The sequence below is a fragment of the Balearica regulorum genome, chromosome 5 (genome assembly GCF_011004875.1).
Source record: "Balearica regulorum gibbericeps isolate bBalReg1 chromosome 5, bBalReg1.pri, whole genome shotgun sequence".
NCBI lineage: Eukaryota > Metazoa > Chordata > Aves > Gruiformes > Gruidae > Balearica > Balearica regulorum.
Window position 1 is genome coordinate 41,449,164 of NC_046188.1, and position 19,060 is coordinate 41,468,223.

Consider the following 19,060-nt stretch of genomic DNA (forward strand, 5'->3'; position numbering starts at 1 on the left):
TGAGTGTGTCTGTTCTGCACGCCTGGACCTGGGACTGCGAGAACATGAGGTACAGAAACCCTTAAAATGTTTTTTGCAAGAACCAGTTTAGTCTGAGAGCAATAGTGTTGTCCTTTTTTTTTTTTTATTAGCTGTTTCATCTTATCTGCTTACTGTCACAGACAACCTACATCTAATTTATATATTGTTGCTGCATCTTATTACAGAGTATGTATTTCTGTTGTCTTTGAGGTCTTGCTAAGTGGAAAGTTCAGTGCTCAGATAAAAGGGCATCCTTCTCTTACTACTGGTTATGAACCTGCCATTGGTCAGTATTGGGCAAAGTGACTCAAACAGCATACTTCCAGCTATTGTCCAGGCAAAGGTATTTTTTCCTACTTATTTGACCACAGGATTCAGTTTCCTAGCATAAGAAAATGGGAGGGGTATAACTGGGTTTAAGAAATCAGGCAGAGGTGTGGCTCTGAGTCAGTTTATATAATAGTTGCTCACTTGCATATGAGACATTTAAACTATTGGTGTCTGTGGGAGCTGGGAGATGTGAAATTGCATTGCCACAGATAACACGGGATGCGTACATGACAGCAACCATAATGGAGCAAGATGGTGTCTTGTCTCAGGTAAGAAGGGTGCAGAGCAAAGCAAGGCGTCTGGGATGCGGCACTTAGTGCAAAGATGGTACCACTTTCTTGACCTGTCATTGACTATAAATGCACAGGAGGAAGAAAGTCAGTGCTTCAAGAACTCATTATCAAAATTTAAAAAATCAAAGCAAGGCATAAGAAAGAAGGGAAAACTACTTGGGAAGTAAGAGTTTATTTTCAAAGGGAGAATTTTGTATGTTTGGGGTTTCTCTTCATTTAGAAATGTGACATATGCAACCTTAGAATATGTATTAACTAGCATAGAGATGTGCTTCAAGGTGAAACATTAATGACAGGGTGTGTTTACAGGAGACAGGTTTGCTGTTCCTTTAACAGCTGGGGCCAGGAGCTGCCTTCCCTCCCGGTGTGTCACCCAAAGGGTGGACCTTACCTGGCTGCTACGCCTCTGCTCAGGCTTGCTGGGGCAAGCACGGCGCAGGCAGCGGCACCGGGCGCAGCAGGAAATACCTGTACCTGCTAAGGCTCCGCGGCCAGCGCTGCCCATGGGATCTCCTTCACTGCTGTTCTGCAGCTCTCGATTCCCCAAGAGGACTGCTTTTAAGGGACAGGATGGTTTTTCCAGGGGTAACGTTGTCCCTTCCTGTTGCAGGAGCTGATGGCTCAAACCGCTCGGCTAGGAGAAGGAATTAAGCAGCTGAATCCTGACGGGGAGCAGCAGATTCCTGTTACAAAGGTACCGCAAAGGAGAATTTCCAGAGAGAACTGTAAAAGAGACTTTCCTGCTGGGTGGGGCCTGGGGGAGAACAGACAGGGTTCAACATCTGCCAGTCTAATTAGCTACCATAACCCATCCAGCTCCCTCCATGAAACACCATCCCACTTACCGTTTTGATCACTTCGCTTACTCAGTCTTGCTTCATGTTGAAGTGCTAGTGCTGTTTTCTACCCTTGGCACATGGGAAATGAATCCTGTTTTGACAAGACTAATATCTTTAGAAGGATGGGTTTGAACAGGCTTTCTGCTTAATATGTCTTGCTAAAGCACAAAGGTAAATTTACTGCCAGTGTAGTAGTAGCTGTGCAATTTTGCCACTTACTCCCTCAAAGAGTAAGGCACAATCTTGAAGTGGATTTTCAACACCTGATTTCCTGGATTAATCCTTCTTCTGGCCTCTACAAAAACCTAATAGTTTTCTAGGACACTTCAGACACGTTATAAGAAATCTTACCTCTAGGAAATGAGAGGACCAGATGTGCTGAAAAAGACTTTTTGACCTTGTTCTCTCTAGTTTGAGGCCTTTTAGTAATAATTAGGAACTCTCCCTTCTGTTTTGAACTGAGTTACGCTGCTGAACAACATGCGCTGTGCTTACAGTTTAAGGAATAGCCAACCCTTTCTGTTGATTAGTTGAATGGAAAACTCAAAAAAAGAGAAAATATGCCCTAAAAAGCAACACTCTACACTGCAGGAATCACGTCAGGTTCAGAAGAACAAACCAAACCTCTCAAATTTTTTAAGCAAAACTCACACCGCTGATGGGATTTTGGCCGTTTGTTATTTATATCTCTGTGATGTCCAAGCCAAAGCTGCCTGGTTATGACAGGGCACATCCCCATGCCTGTGTTCTTCGTTCAATCCGCACTCCCTCCCTGGCACTTTGGGATCACCACAAGCCACGAAGGTGGCTCCAGGGAACCTGATCCCTGAAAATGAGTTGAGCCCTTCCAGGAAAGTGCCTACTCCAAAGCCTGCTGCTGGCAGCACCAGTTACAGGCTCTGCAATTACTGAACACTTTCCACGAGTACCTGCCTCATTTCTGTGCCTTAGGAGTTAGGTTTTAGACACGAATACAAGAGCCTTTGATGGTCTTATCCACAGCTGCTTTTCGGCTCTTAGCAGTGGCTTGACATCCTTGATTTGCACACCTGGTCACGTGCTGTGCAGTTGAATGGCACAAATGTCATTGGTGCCTTTTCCTAGGGTGGGGTGCTTTGGTTCCCTGGAGGCTAATTTTACCTGTTTCTCCATTAGCCTACTTGCTAACTGACCCCAGTCTCAACAACATATATTTGTTAGCCCTGGCTGCATGCATTAATACACTCAGGTTAAATGTTATGAGAGACATCACATGGACATGTATTCCATCGAGCCTATCAACACCGATGTGCTTCAGCTTTTATGGATGATAAGCACAGCACATTATTAACACAGTATATAGCAAATTATTTTGGTCAGACAGGTGACAGAGCAAAAGTCCTTCTCCCCTTCCCTGCAGTACCTGTGTGACACATCCTTCTCAATGGGACTAATGAGGACAGTGTCATGTTAATGCCACTTCGGGACTGGCAATGGTCTTTTTGTAGTCATTTTGCAGTATAGGTGGAGTGAGCAGGTGGTGTCACTACCTGTCCGTAGTTTAGCATTTTAGAACTTTTGGAGTAAAATTTTCACATTGATTTATATTCCAATATATTGTGACTTTTCCTCCTTGTAACTGTAGAAATAAAAGCTTAGGTGGAAATGGAGATTAATGGTATTTATTTGTTTATTTTATGGTAAAAGGAGAAGGGATATGGACTCATGTTTGGGCTCCAACATGAGACTAGAACATCGATATGAGAGGCTAAGAAGTCAAGCATGAGGCCTTAATGTGGGTTAATATGAAAGAGGGAAGCCAAAGGGAACAAAGAAGAGTTTCTTATCAGGCGTAAAACATCATGTTTGCACTTCTTATGCAAAACAGTGTAAAGGAACTCCTCACAAGAAAATGTCAGAGGTGAGCTCAGCTCAAGAGGGGCAGTTATGTCCCTGTACATGAAAAACACATGTATAGTGAGTAGCATGGTGGAAGTGCAAAGCAGCGATCTCTTCCTCTGACATTAAAAGCGGCATGGGGGTTAGAGGTCAATATTTAACTCTGGGGAGTACTGTACATTTAAAAGAGCAGGAATATGAGAAAATCATATCCCGTAGCACAGGAGACTGAACATGTGTAATGACTGGATAGGAGGTGATTCCCACAATGATAATTTTTATCACTTGCAAAAAGCCTAAGGCAGCTTTTCATTTTCTACCTTGGAAATATTACAAGTAAATCTTCTCCCAAACTGAGTCTGAATCTTTCCACTTTGTGCAGCTCGATTTTAGTTAGAAAGCAAATAAATTCTCTATTATAATACAAATCCACATATCATGCTACAAAAGTAGATAAGTCTTTCAGTCTAGTACTCGATTTAGATATTTGTAGGAAAATAAATATATTGGTGATTTCATAGTCACATAGAAAAATTCAAATCAGTTGTTCATGATTTGGGTATTTCTCTCTCTTGATCATTTCTATCTTTTAAATATGCTATCTATCTTTAGCATTCATTCCTGTCTTTTGTATGTTTCCCCCCCCCCCCCCCTGCAGATAGAATCATCTCTGTGTTACTTACTGACTGTAAGAGTCATAAGAGCAAGAAATATCCACCAGGCAGATGTCTGTAAGTATCTGTAGTACTCAGTACAGACCCCTAAACCTTCATGGGGTACTAGCTAGTTCTTCTCCAAGAAAAAGTGCTTTCTAGATTTCTTCCATGGATGGAGAAAGTCCTTTCACTGGCATGCTGGTTCTAGCAATGAACATAGCCTGTTGCTCTTCTTTGCATCATCCCTGTTCTGTGCAGAAGTAACCCTATAAGGTCACAGCTGTACCTATTGCACATATTTCCCTGCATCCCCAAAGGGAGCAGGGAAAGCTCTGCAGTCTGATGAAAACAAGAAATGTGGAAAGACCTCCTGTGCTTTCCTCTGGAGTATATTTGTGTAATGAAGGACACAAACTTGTTGGGATAATAGAGCAAATACTGAAAATTGAGTAGCCTTATCTCAAATTTAGCTTGTACTCAAAGCTTTCTTAAGGCTAAGTAATCCAAATTACCATACCCCAATTCCCTGTGTACCAGCTTTCACAGATAAAACCCTGTTAGGTGTTGATACATTTTGTAGGTTCATTTCTGATGGCCTGCAACTGAAAGGCAATAGAAGATTATAACTTTACCTATGCAGAAATCAAGAAGCATTTTTTTCTTTGTTTTGGGCTTTTTTTCTAATGTTCCGTCTGGCTAAAACAGAAGCTATCATCACTTTATTTCCTTAACCCTTGCAGATCCAGGGTGCTGTGATTGTCCCGAATTATTTTATCCTGAGCTAAACTGATTGCTTGATGACACAGAAGGAGGAGAAAATCCTTTGTTTTTAATGCATTTATTATATGTCTAATCACATTTATTCAGAGAAGAATCACATCCCTCTTCTTTTTTCTCTATTTCTATTACATAAATTGTAATGTTTATGTTGGACAAATATGCCATCATGTATCATTGTTTCTCTCATTGAAAACAAAGCTTCACGTTGTTCAATTCATTCCTTCTTCTAGAGCAAATCCTCATTTTAGATGTGTTTGTGTTTTTTAACATACAGTAAGCCAGACTGATTGCTACGTGAGCCTGTGGCTGCCAACTGCTTCAAGTGACAAATTTCAGACTCAAACCATCAAGAATTGCAAAGATCCAGTCTGGAATGAAACCTTCTACTTCAGGATCCAGAGTCAGGTCAAGGTACTGAGCTGGGACTTCCCTGTTAACTGTGACCCAGGGAGAAACTGCCAGGTTTTATCCTTTTGCAAAGGGGACATAAGTAATTTTCTCAAGAGGCAAGGAAAGATGCAGAAAGATGTGAGAATAACATATATCCCTGTGATGGTTTTCCATGCTGTGAAAGACAAGTATCTCTCTCAGCCACAGGTAGAATATGACCTTTGAGATGTCTGTGATTTCCTCTCATTCCTCCTTGTAGGCAGATGCCTACATGGAGTTGATTTCCCCTCCACCTCCTACCCTTCCTGCTCCTTTTCTTTATGTCTTTCCACTCCTCACAACAGCTGACTGAAACAGCTGTCCCCACGATCTCCTGCTTTATATGAAACCCGACACATTTCTGAAGTCCTTCCCTTCCTTTCCCAGAATGTGCTGGAACTGGCGCTGTATGATAAAGATGTGGTTACTCAAGATGACCACCTCTTCACGGTGTACTTTGATATAGCCAAACTTTCCCTGGGAGAGCAAGTCTTCATGCACTTCAAGTGCGATTCACAGGTGAGGTCTGAAATAAGAAATGGAAAAGGTTGGTAAGACCGTGTCCGTCTGCTTTCCTATCTAAATCATTATTTGCAAAATCTTTCTTTTTTTTCCTTCTTGTGTATGGACTGCCCAGCCACATAAAAGGGAGTTGTTTTTCACTCTGACGTGGGAAAGCCTCTTCACACCTGGATTCTTAGGCGCACTGAAGAGTTTGGTGTTGGCCTTAGAGGCTCACAAACCTCAGGTGCCTTCACAAAATTGTCACTTGGTTAAGCCTGTCCCCTTCGAGGATCCCGGAGTGTGTCCACTCCAGTACATGATGCTTTTTGTCATAACTTGTTACTTAACCTAGTAATTAGGCAGTAATGACTCTGTGATCAGAACCAAGTGTCCAACCAGATTAGTTGATAATTATGGACTGTGGCATGGGTGTGTAAATAAGGTGCCTAAGTCATGCCACTCAGGTTGGCAACAAGAAATATTCCTATTCTGAATGTCCAGGGAGGCTCTGAAAGTCGTACCTCCCACCTCCAGGTATGTTCTGTCCGTCCCTCTTCTTTTCCAGTTCCCTCCAGTCTCTTGTGCATCTTTCATGCACCATTGAGTTGATTAATCACCTTATCTACACACACCCAAACTTCACTCTGCATTTCATTACCTTTAAATGCCTTATTTAAGCATTTCTTTCTCTGCAAAATGCCAGAGGAGCAGTGTGTGGACTTCCACTAGCCCTTGGTAAAATAGAAACTTTTGGCTAGCTGTAACCTAGCTCATTACTGTCTGGGTGGTTACAGGTGCCATATCCAAGCCTTTCATTACCATGTTTGCACAGCTACGGTAGTTACAGCTCATACTCTTCAGGCTTCGTAATTTTTTTTTTTGGTCCTGTATTAATAACATTTTGCTGTCTTCAATGCAATAGGTAATTTGAGCAACTAAGTAACCTTCAGCATGATCTCACTTCTCTGTTCATCATTCCTTCTGTCCCCACCTTTGTTTTCTTCTCTCTTGTGCTTTCTTCCTCCTAGAGATTATACTCCTCACCACCACCCCACAGACCAGGCCCTAATGTCAGATTTACCTATGCCCCAACGCCCTCAACGCGTTGCCAAACAAAGCGGTTGTCCTCTTCCACAGCTGCTTTGCATGTCTCCATTTTCCCTCCTTACACCAGAAGGTTTGGCTGCTCCCCTCAGCAGACCCTCTTTCTCTTTGCTGGCAGTCTTGGTATGAGACACCATCTCCGCCTGGGTCTGTCCCTTGTGTCCCAGCAGATGCAGGCAAGCCAACTAATTTCTTTGTTAAAAACTGCTTTCACAGGCATCCAGAAACTTACTATCAGTAAAGAATCTTGAGGCTCAAGACACACAGATGTCAGGTGGCAGGTGCCTCTATTTTAAATACTCTGCCAGTCACAAATACTGCATGCATACCTACATTGTGAGAGTGAGAACTTGCATTATGAGAACTGCCAGTAGAGCAGTGCCAAAAACATTTTCCCTTCTTTATTTTCCAGAGACAAGAGGAGCTAGAGGTGGGATTTACATTGGATAATATGTGAGTAAATGTGAAATGCAACATAATTTGCAGCAAAAAGAAACAGCAATTCAGGAGCATGAAATATTCTAGTCTAACTGTCCAGAGTACATCATTCCTTGATGATGCTACTGATGAACACAGTTTCCCGAGGAATCCATGCTATGAGCTGTGTGACAAATTGGTGCGGGCCAGGATGACCTCCCGTGAACTTCAGGCAGACAGAGAGAACACCCTAAACCCTTTTCTTTGCCTAGTGTAATGAATACTATTTAAGACCAGAATACTGGGACAGCTGTTTTGTTACGCATTTGTCTTTGAGATCAACAGGGTGTTGACCTCCCTTCAAAGCACAACATGGAATAACGCAATGGATTTCTGATCTGGAGCCCTTTCTGTCCCGTCCTCCAACAAACCGCAATTTTTAAAAAGTGGATTCTGTGAAACTATCTGCAGCTTCAGCTTGGGGCTCAGCATAAAATCACTACACAGTTTGGCCCCGCAGCACTTTATTTTTTTTTCTGAGCTCCAGGACTGGACAAGCCAGTAGGATGACAATTGTGCCTTGATAGAGTAGCGTAGGAGAGGAAACTTGTACCGCAAGTCTCCTGTGACTTTTCTTTCAAATCCAATAGGCAGCTAAAAATAAGCAAGAGGAAAATCAGAAGGGTGTGGCTCATGAATTACACTGTAATTATACCAAGTTATTAAAAATGTATTTTTCTTTCTGTTTCATAGTTCAGGTCCTCCTGAAACCATCATTACTAATGGAGTACTAGTGGTGAGTGTTACGTTTTGTCATCTTTCTTGTCCTGTTGCCACACTTGTTTCACTTGACTCACAGCCATCAGGCCAACATACCCTTTGACCGAGCAAAGCCAGCACTGAAACACTGCGATTTCCTACTTCATCGTCTGCCTTACGACACATCCTCGTGGATGGCACTTCTGGAGAGACTGCAGCTGGAACAGCAGGGAGATCCCCCATGCTAGAAATCCTGTGGTGTTGCAAAGGCAACAGATAGAAGTGGTTTAGGTCCAAGACATTGGTGCAGCAGTGAACTCTCCCTTGGACATCACTCCTCACGATTTCCATATTGCCAAAGCCTCCTGTTCCAGCCAGCATCTGAAATCGAGGTCGTGGTTGAGAGAAAATGTTTTCCTCAGGACAAAGTGCACTGCCTGTATAGCATTCATATCATCATCAGTAGGAGCTTAGACCAGGAAACATAATCTCAGACTGGAAAATTCCCTGCCATGACGTAATTTATTGTTCATGCCTCTTACAGTCTCGCAAAGTCTGCTGCTTGGAAGTCCAGGTGGTTGAGAAGAAGAAGAAGAAGAAGAAAAAAGAGAAGAAGTCCTTATCAAGTGAGGTTATTTTTCCATCAGCTATTTTTAAATCACGACGTGCTAGTATTATGAAGGCAATTGGCTTAATGTAAGAATGACAAAAAATCCCAAGAAATCCATCAGCCTTCTGATAGACTCTGTAAGAACCCTTTTTTTACAATTTTGATGAGAAACTTACTCTGTGTCTGCTTTTGTGTCACTTCCTTAGAGAAAGAATTCTCCTTTAAAGTGCAAGGCTCTTATGAGGGCACCCAAGAAATTATGCTGGGATCTGATTGTGTCTTCAGCTCCTCCTCTCCTGCCAAATTCCACTATGCCAGATACAAGCAGCCAATGCTGGATATTATGCTACCAGGGAAGAAACGACCTCCCTCCTTTGTATGTTGTAACTGGACTTTATAAAACATAAAAATGGCATGTAAACTAACATGCACCATAACAGTAACATTAATTTGCATTGTGGAAAAAGAATAATATTCCATACGATATAAACTTGAATATATTTGTATTTTTTCAGTGCTCCCGTGTGTACGATACAGGATCTCCAAATGTGGAACTTCATTCCCTTCCAAGTGGCAAAAACATGATCTTAGCAGAGGTGAGTGCCTGCTCTTTTGTGGGAGAGGTTGAGAAACCTGACTGTGGAAGTCTGCATCCCCCTGATGATTACCAGGATACTTTCTGATGATGAAAGCCTGCAAACAAAGATGCCACAATCAAATGGTGGTGGGTCTTCAGGTGATAAAGGCAGGTTGTGCCTTGTTCTGTTTGAATGGTTGTGGGAATATGGGGGATCTTGTTACTTCGTCCTGATGTTACTTCATGTTAAATTTGGAGGCTCTGCTTTTCCCCTTCTTACACACGAGTGGGGCATCTCAACTGAGGTAGTGCCAGTCTCTTGCTGGTGCTGACCGTGCTTGGCAAAGCACTTTTAGATTCATGGTTAAAAAAATCCATATAGAATGAAAGGAACACGGCTGTTGTGGGGCATAAGCCACAGAAAAGGAGGAGCAAATGCTGCTGTGTAGAATAGTAGTGTGGCCGCAGCCTGGCCGGCTGCCTAGGAGAGGTTATGTTAGTAGAGGTGGGTAAGGTATACTTTATCATTACTTTCCTCTGTGAACAGCAGTTGTCTTCAGACGTTACATTCACTAGAAAACATCAGGAATTACTGAACAACTTCCTTGACAATAAACCACTGCAGTCAATTCGCATACGTTGCCGGATTATTCAGAGCTCCCGATTTGTACTCGCATTGCTAGGATGGCACAAGCTAAAATTCCTTGTGGGGCTGCAGGGGAGGAGTGCTAATGCACGTCGTCACACTTACAACGTTTGCATTCTTGCCTTGCAGGATAAAGGATTTGATTTATATGCGAAGGCAGAAGACTGGTAAGACACTTGGCCACTCTTGTAGGTTAACTCGTCCTTAGCTGAACTCGTCTCACCCTTGGCTCTTTACTGGGGTGGAGGCACTCACAGTAGGACAGTAGGTTGTGTGACCAAGTGATGTGGAATTCACATGAGCTGAAAGAAAACTATGTGTAAAATTACCAATGCATGTAGACAATCCATACTGAGACGTGAATAATGAAAAATATGCATAAAATAGAAGAAATAATACTACAAGCCAGTTATGCTAGTTGGTGTTACGCTCAGCATAGTCTTTAATCTTTTCTTTAACACTGTATAAGAGCACAGCTAATCCCCTGGTACTGTTGGTCATGACGTAGGTAAACTTTGCTGCTTACCTCAAGACAAATATGAGAAGTGTTTCCTGCAGCTCTCATTGCAGGCTAAAGTATGAGAGAATCCAGACTGCAGATGTCTTGGAAATTATGTGCAAGAATGTCTTTCCTTAGGTTTTCTTTTGGTAGCCACTTAGAAATTTAGCAGTCACTTTTTCTATTATTCTTTCATGCAGCATCGTATATCTGCTTGGGAGTGTAGGAAAGGCTCCTCCTGTAAGTGCAGTCTGTCAATCTGGTTTATCTCCTTGTATTGGAAACTCTGAACTTGTCTACCAATAATAAAATGGAATATTCTTTTTCCCTGATCTCTGCTCCAGCCCAGACCACCTTGATGTGCGTTTGGGGTTTGACCTCTGCATGCAGGAGCAAGACTTTCTGTGCAAAAGGCAGAAGTACGTTGCCCCTGCTCTGAAGAAGGTCCTGCAGCTGGAAGAAGATCTGCTGGACCATGAGGTCTGTAGGGCAAACATTCAAAACATCAATTATGTTGAGTGCTTAGCAGTGTGGGCATAACAGCATAATACAACCTCTTTTTCTTCCCAGTTATGTTTTCTTCTGGTCTTTCCTCATCTGTAAACTTACGCACACTTCCAATACTGCCCCATACCCCTAATCTCACCCTGCCATTTGTCTCCTTTGCAGTTGCTATCCTGAATTTAACTCTTCTGCTACACCTTCATTGCAAGCCAGGCTAGATATCCCTTATACAGAAATGGGTTCTTCCACAGTCTTTACCCTATGATTATTATCCTTGTTGATAATCCTTCTTCCTCGCTTTGACCCGTGGGATTTCTTTTTAATTCCTGCCTTTACAACTGATTTTTTTTCCCTCTTAGTGTCTCTTTTGGTTTGAACTAATGCATTTTCATTTGTTTTTTTAACAAACATCTGTATCGAACACACTGGAGACAGGTGCCAGTTACCTAAGCGAAAAATTGTCATTACTTTTATTCTGTTCTCCTTTATAAAATAAATGGTAGCTTATGTTGCAGTAGAAATCATCTGGAGAGAAGTCTGTGTCTGGGCACTTTTGGTGGTGTCAGGCTTTGTGTAGTAGGAGGTCTCTGCTGAGAGCCACAGTCAGCTGCAGTCCACTGTGTGACGCCAGCCCTTTGTGTTCGTGTGTTGCGCAGACCCCAGTGGTGGCCATCATGACTACGGGAGGAGGGATGAGATCTCTGACCGCGCTGTATGGCAGTCTGCGGGGGCTCAAGAAACTCAATGTCTTGGACTGTGCCACGTACCTGACTGGCTTGTCTGGTACTACATGGTGAGTAGGACTGTGGGCAACTCTTGGCTGGAGTCTTCCTGATGACACCGGCATGCTGAAGTAGGCTGGGGCTGACACGCAGTAGTCTACCTATAATACATTGTCAGCAGTCCTATTTTTTTGATCTTCTTCCAAAATTGACAGATTAAAGTCTTTTCATGGGGGAAAGTCACATGATTTGCAATGGTACAAAACCAAGTGTTTTCCTAAGAACAGTTTATGGAAAATTACTCAAGCCATTTTGACAGCGATAATGACTGTGACTTCAAAGGGAACATGATAGTTTCTTAGGGAATTGAAGACAGGAAACCTTTCTTTAATTTCAAGTCCAGAAATTAAAATAGAAACATAAAACGTAGCCATTGCCTACTTCAAACCTTGTTTGGTTTTTTCCCCTCTTCAATATATATTTCTTCTTCCTAGGACCATGTCAAACTTGTACAGAGATGCTGACTGGTCACAAAAGGATCTCGACAAGCAAATCAGTGAGGCTCGAAAACATATGACAAAATGCAAAATAAATTCCCTTTCCTTGAAGTATTTGAAGTATTACAAAAAGCAGCTGTGTCAACGGAAAAGAGAGGGCCGCAAAACATCTTTTATAGATCTCTGGGGGCTTGTCCTGGAATCTTTGTTACATGATGGGGTACAGTATGTCATAAAGCAGCATTTACAGTGGCTTACAATTTTCTGAAAATTAATTTCTGGAGAAGATATTTTCCTGTTTGTTCTGAGACAAGTAATTTGTTATGAGGCTGTGTGTATGCAAATGCACAACCGTTTCCAAAACATTTGATGGCAGTCTTTTAGACATCCAACTATGGTGGAAATCAGCATTCTCGCTTGTGAGATTTTGGATATGTTTTTTCTGGGAAAAATCCAAGATTAATGTTTTGAAAAAATATTCTATTTTAAGATTTTTTTTTTGCATATTCTGCAAGTATTTTATTTAGAAATAGCAAATTGCAGACATTACCTTAATGACCATTAGATGTACTAACAAACAGACCTGCAGACTTTTGAAATGTTTGAGAGGTCTTACATAAACTTGCATCATAACGTGTTAAGCTGGATTATACCGAAAGATTTGCTTTCTGCTCTTCATCATTTCTTTCCATTTTCATCCTAATGGGTCATCCAATATTCTGGCATCAGATTGGATGCCAGCAGATATTTCAGTAACAGAACACCTACAGGAAATTTGAAAAATATGGAACATTTCAGAATTTAAATCCAGCATGCATTATACATTAGAGGCAGAAATTTTCCTGCCCTACAAGCTTAGATGCAGAGAAAATGTTCCTGTGCTAATTTTCGTCTCAGTGTAACTGTATTTCTGGAATCACAGAAAGACAACCATAGACTCTCTGATCAACAACGGGCCATTGATCGTGGTCAGAACCCACTGCCTATCTATACTGCAGTCAATGTCAAGAACAACTATAGCACTCTGGATTTCAAAGGTAATTATGAGACTTCTGAGAGTCATTTGTCTTAATATTTAAGCTTGTAAATCTGGAACAGTCTATTTTAGTCTAAAAAAAGCCCTCATTTAAAGACCAGAACCTCAGCTGATGTGTATTTGTATAATGTCCTTGTGGTCTGGTAAAAGTTTGATTGCCTATGTAACAGTCTCAAAAATATTCCAAAGACTTTTCACATTCATGAGTTTTCAGTTGTACCATGCTTATAACTCATTGTTATTGGTCTGATTAGAGTTAACTGTGGAAATTAATTTAATTTTTAACTCCTTTCATTCCCATTATAGCAACATCATTTTTATCTACAGCTAAGGGGCTGTAGCAAAACATCATTCTCTTCTTTGTCTTCCTTTTCACAGAATGGGTGGAGTTCACCCCTTACGAGGTGGGATTGCAAAAATACGGAGTGTTTGTTCGCGTTGAGGACTTTGGCAGTGAGTTCTTCATGGGTCGGTTGATGAAGAAGGTCCCTGAATCCCGGATCTGCTTCTTAGAAGGTAAGCTATTAAAAACATCTGAATGATATTTTATTTTTCTTTTTTTTAATTTTGTGCTATATAGACTAAACGCTAATAAAGCGCTGGTGCATGACTGGCAGGGCAGTTTCACTGGAGAGGATAATATCTCATCTCTGAATTAATACTTACATTAATGGATTCAGTTCACTGTAAAAAAGAAAATTCAAAGTGATAGTTATTTTCATTTTTAAAGCTATTTTTGAATAAAAATATAACATCTCTTCCAGTCCAATAATAAAATTCAGGTCCCTGGGAATCCACCATTCTGCTCATGCTATTCCAAAAGGGTGAACTCCAAAGCCTCTTGCCTGTTTCACAGGTAGTCAGTAATTAGTGCGCTTCCTGTAGACGGTTTACATGAGACTTCATGTTGATTCTCCACTGCATCGGGGTGCATTTGAGCATGTCAGGTCCCCCCTGCTCCAGAGAGTCTGCTTTGGCCACGTATCACCAGCTCCAGTTTCCACAGTGCCCAGGCAACTCTGGGGGAGGAAACAGCATAGTCATATCCAGAAGCGTTTTTGCTATTGATTGAGGTGGAGCGTGGATACGTGTTTTCCAGACAAAGAGACAAGCTGTCAGCTTGTTCGACTGGTTTGAGATGCAAACATCTCTTCAACTGGCCACTTGGAGAGAGGGAAACGTTGTACTATTTTAGCATAAGCCTATGCTGGATGTGCATACATCTGCACGTCCTGAAACACAGGACCACCAAAGTTCTCACCAAAACACAGTGAGAACTTGTGCCCTAAGGGATAACCAAAAAACAATTGTTCAAGCTCAGAAATGCATGGCCAAAACTGATCCCTCAGTGTGTTATATCAGGCCTATTCTCAAAAAGGGAAGCCTACAAATGCAGAAGCTGTTAGATCGCATTGTAGTTAGACCCTTATTGATATAATTCCCCATCAAATCTCTCAGATTGCAAACATTCATCCTTTCTTCTTATACAATCCTTGTCACACTTGGGTTTTTTTCTGAAAACCCAGGCTCCTTAAATTATATGAATTCACAAAAATCTCACCATTTGTTAAAATATATATCCAGCCCTAAGTACCATAAGACAAAAACTGGATATCAAAATAAAGCTTAAAAACCCACATCCAAATGAAAATGACACATCATCCATTTAAAACAAACTAAGAAAAAACATACTCCTTGTGAATTTTATTTCATGACAACAGTTTTGCAGTTCATGGTGCGTGAATATTTGTGTAAGAAAGAAAGCTGTTTCCTTTTACAGGCATGTGGAGTAGTTTATTTTCATTGAATGTGTTATATATCTGGAATTTGTCCCATTCATCAGAAGATTTCTGGCACAGGTGGACCCGGGACAAAATCGACAATATAGGTAAATTATCATACTTCTTCCTTACTGTGTATTTATTGTTAGATAGAGTTAATGTTAGATAAACCATCGTACTATTGTGCTATGTGAGATGTGCACAGTATATTTGGCATTTTTTGGAGTGTTTCTTCAAAGACCACATTGCCTTTCTGGAAGGAATTGAATTCAACATCTCATACTGCAAAGCATAATTGGATAATTTAAAAACCTCCAGTTCTGTAACCTATGTGCTCACTGAGGGGTCAAGACTGATGTTGGCAGATGAGTAAAATGTTCAGAAATGTTAAGATTGATTAGTAAATGATTAATAAAGCAAAAAGTTTTTGACTACATCAAGCAGGAGCTACTGTAATACAAACAAGTACAACAGTTATCCTTTTCCAAAGCCTGCATTCAGTCTGTTCCATAAGCGTGCATACATCTGGTGCAGATTTTTGTTGCTGACAGATACTGGGTCTTGGTTTTTAGCCAAGTCTGGACTGTGTAAGGAAATGGTATTTGGTTGGTAAGAGTAGCATTTTATTTTCTTTTTCATTCGGTCACTTGTGCTCATCAAATCTTTTCATCCTAGGCCTTTTAAATAAAGAAAACACTGATTTTTATTACTTACCTTGACATCTTGGGGGATGACCTTGCTCTAGGCAGGCAGAATTTAACAGCCTTTCCCTGTGCAGAGGAGGAACCCATCCTACCGCTGAAGCTGCACGAACTGAGGACTCGCCTGTTCACGCCTCCCGGCCCCCTCGGCAGTGCTCTTCGCAGCGCTCTCACCGACCGCCTCTGCATTGCCCAGGAGCACAACTTCCTAAAGGGTTTCCAGATGCATAATGACTACCTGGAGAACAAGCACTTTTGCAGATGGAAAGGTAAGAGAAGACCTGTGTGCCTGGGGAGACAATAAACAAGCAGAACAAAACGAAAACCCAGATTTGATATTAAACCCATTCTCCAAGGTTAGAGGCCATGTTTGGGCTGAATCACTATTAGATCAATCAGTTGTGGCACACCTGGGTGTAGCATGGCGTGGTGTTGAGCTCCATGCCAAGGGTTTGCTGGTGGCACACACCTCCTGAGGCAGGGACACCAGGTCCCGATGGTGGTTCTCCCTTTCCCTGTTTGAAGACACACTTGGTGGGGAGGCAGATAAACCCCCTTCATGAACATTGCTACTGCAGGTCCAAAACTGCACATGGCTGGAGTTGGAAGGGCAGAAGAGAACGGATATGGTGAATGTCCCTTCCCCACAGACGGTAACCAGTAGGGCTCTGTGGTCATCATTGTAAGAGTGGAAAACAGGCTAGCCAGTTTTTGCACTATTGCACTTACAGCAAGAAAAATCTTTCCTTGTTAGATACTGTGTTAGATTACGTTTCCCAACCAGCTGACACAATCAGAGGAATTCCTGTCTCTGGTAGATACGGGATTTTTCATCAATACAAGCGTCATGCCACTTTTTAAACCGGGAGAGAAAGGTGGACATCATCCTGCATTTAAATTACAGTGCAGGATCACAGATACAGGTGAGAGGAATTGAAGCAGTCTCATTAACAGCTGCATACCTGGAAGTTTTTAACACTTAGATGCTTTCTATATTGCTCCTAATAAAAGTCTTAACCGCTAGCACTTTTAGCTTAATGCTGCAGTGTGATATTTCATACTGTACATATTCTCATTTGTTTTTCTTGTACGATACAACAGTTTTGTGCTAAGAACTCAGGGAAAACATAAACCTTCTCTCCAATGACCTTCTCTCCTATAGGGGTTTCAGAGCTTTCACACAGCCAGCTTGGAAAAGGCTCCCTTTGTTACTTGACTCCAAGAAATACTGAGCCCTGAAATCATCTTTAAGTCTCAGTCTGTTCTGTTCATTGATCCAGGCTCTGGACCACACCTGCAAGTACTGCTCAGAGCAGGGAATCCTTTTTCCCAGAGTGGACTTGAGTGAAGAAGACAGGAAAAACCTGAAGGAGTGTTACCTCTTTGACAGTGCTGAGACTCCAGGAGCACCAATACTGCTATTTTTCCCACTAATTAATGACACCTTCCAAAAATACAAAGCACCAGGTAAGTTATCAAACGTGTTAAAAAAAGGTTGACATCATGGCCAGACTATTAAAGGGAGTATATTTAATACTCCAACCCTTGAACTTCACTGTTGGCTCATTTCAATACATCTCATCTGTTGCTTAAAGTTACTTTTTTTTACCATGTCAGATTTGATGCTGTGGCTGTGCTGTTCCAATCCCTACCTGCTAGTTTGCAGGTAACTTTGATGTATCTATGTGAGCCACAGCTACAGCTCAGAACTGCAGCGTAGACCCATGTAAGAGGAATAATCACCATTTTTCTCCCCTCATCATGTGAAGCAGCAGATATCCACCTGAGTCAGGGACTGAGCTGCCAGTTTAAAAAAGAATTATTTGTTTTAAAAAAAATTTAAACCCAAAAGAGTAATTTAGATTATGAACTCTGTCTGCGGAGAGACATCTCCTTTCCCTGCTCTGTTAAGAGTTTTCTTGCTTATGACCAGAGTAAATCTCATCTCCCAGCAGTGATTTGTCGCCCTTTCCTCCTAGGTCAGAAGCGCTCAGAGTCAGAGATGGAAGATGGCAAAGTTGATCTCTATGGCTGCTGTTCCCCTTATTCAACATATTCAATTCAGTACACTGAGAAGGCATACGACCGTTTGGTTCAGCTGGGTGAATACAACATCCTGAATAATGAAGCCCTCATTATGCAGGCCTTGCACACAGCAGTAGCACGGAAAAGGCAGAAAAAGAAATAATGCCAGACAAGGGAGGATGCTTTTGTATCCCTTAGCCTGTTGAGAGACTGAAGCTCCTTTACGTTCAGCCAGCAGGCTTCAAAGGATTTGTGTTCAACGCCACTAATGGCAATCTCAGATGAACAAAGAAAAGACTGAAGAGAAAATTTTGTTCTCCAAAGAATTTCACTGCATCAATTCACTGCAATTCATCTACAACAGTGGCGTACAAGTCATTGTATGGTGCAGAGGGTGGGCAATCATGAAGAAGAAGGTGCTAAGATGATAATGAGCATTGTGCTAGTTGCCTTGAGAAAGAGTTTGAAATGTTTAAGTCTAGTGTGTTCAGGGCAGACCACATTAAAAGCATATTTTATTAACTTGGCTTGTGTTTTGTGTTTGTGAGGTGGTGGTGAGGCAAGCAGCAGCCTGTGGGCCAGGTTTGTGACTGGGACCGTGGCAGCTTGTAGGTAAGTGTTTAGAGAAAGAAAGGCATATGCCATATGGCATCCTTTGGGCACAGATCACCTCCGAGGGAGCCTTTGGACACAGACAGAGGAGACACAGACCATGGATACCAGATCAACTGAGAAAGAAAGAGTTTTGATGAAGTTTGCCACTGCTTGACCACCAAAGTCCTCTGTGCGCTTCCTCATTGCTTCTTGGAGCGGTAGTAGTGTAGTAACTAGAAATAGAAGCTGAACACAACACCACTCTGCTGGCTTTAAACCTCCTCAAAACAAGAGCAAGGATGTACAGGCCCTTGAGTTCATCAGGTCTGCCTGCCCTTCGCTGTTGGCTGGGTCTTGCATGAGCTCGACACCTGCAGAATTAGGAGTCACCCACATGGGGGAGAAAGGGTGCAAGAAGGAAGATTTTGTGTTTTGCTGTAGGGCATCTAAAGAGGATATCCTGCTCCAGGAATGTTATTTTTCCCGCTTGAAATAGCAAAAATTTATTTTAACTATAGAGTTGCTGTGAGCCTTGTGCTAGCTGTGAACAAGAAGACAAGAAAGGTGCAGACCTATAGAGATCCCTGGAAGCTCTGGGAAGGTTTGCTATAACAAATACATCCTTCTGGATGTCCAGCTGCGGCAGGAGGATCTGTGCCTCCTGAGCTGTAATTTCTCTTGGAATGACTGCACCAAACCTAGCACAGACATGTACATACATGGCATAATTTGCCCATTTGGGCCAAATGTGCTGTGATAAGAGGATGTCTAACCCAGGCTTCTGTCACTGTTCACAGGAGGGAGGAGACAGAGGAGCGCTTTGCTTGCACCCATAGCAAAGATCCTCCTGCTTCTCTC

The 19,060-nt window shown here is 42.0% G+C and overlaps 1 protein-coding gene across 1 annotated transcript; it reads left to right on the top strand.

Annotated features, from left to right (window-relative positions):
* Positions 1 to 578: 578 nt before the first annotated feature.
* On the top strand, positions 579 to 17,771 carry LOC104638772 (cytosolic phospholipase A2 epsilon). Its single transcript, XM_010306656.2, is given in 23 exon segments — positions 579 to 620; positions 1,255 to 1,338; positions 4,020 to 4,092; positions 5,072 to 5,208; positions 5,614 to 5,745; positions 7,247 to 7,287; positions 8,005 to 8,047; positions 8,555 to 8,636; positions 8,827 to 8,996; positions 9,136 to 9,216; positions 9,973 to 10,010; positions 10,687 to 10,822; positions 11,503 to 11,639; positions 12,063 to 12,285; positions 12,988 to 13,102; positions 13,480 to 13,617; positions 14,882 to 14,989; positions 15,661 to 15,852; positions 16,338 to 16,351; positions 16,353 to 16,448; positions 16,450 to 16,506; positions 16,864 to 17,050; positions 17,563 to 17,771. Coding segments are annotated over 23 exon segments (2,535 nt in total).
* Positions 17,772 to 19,060: the final 1,289 nt, after the last annotated feature.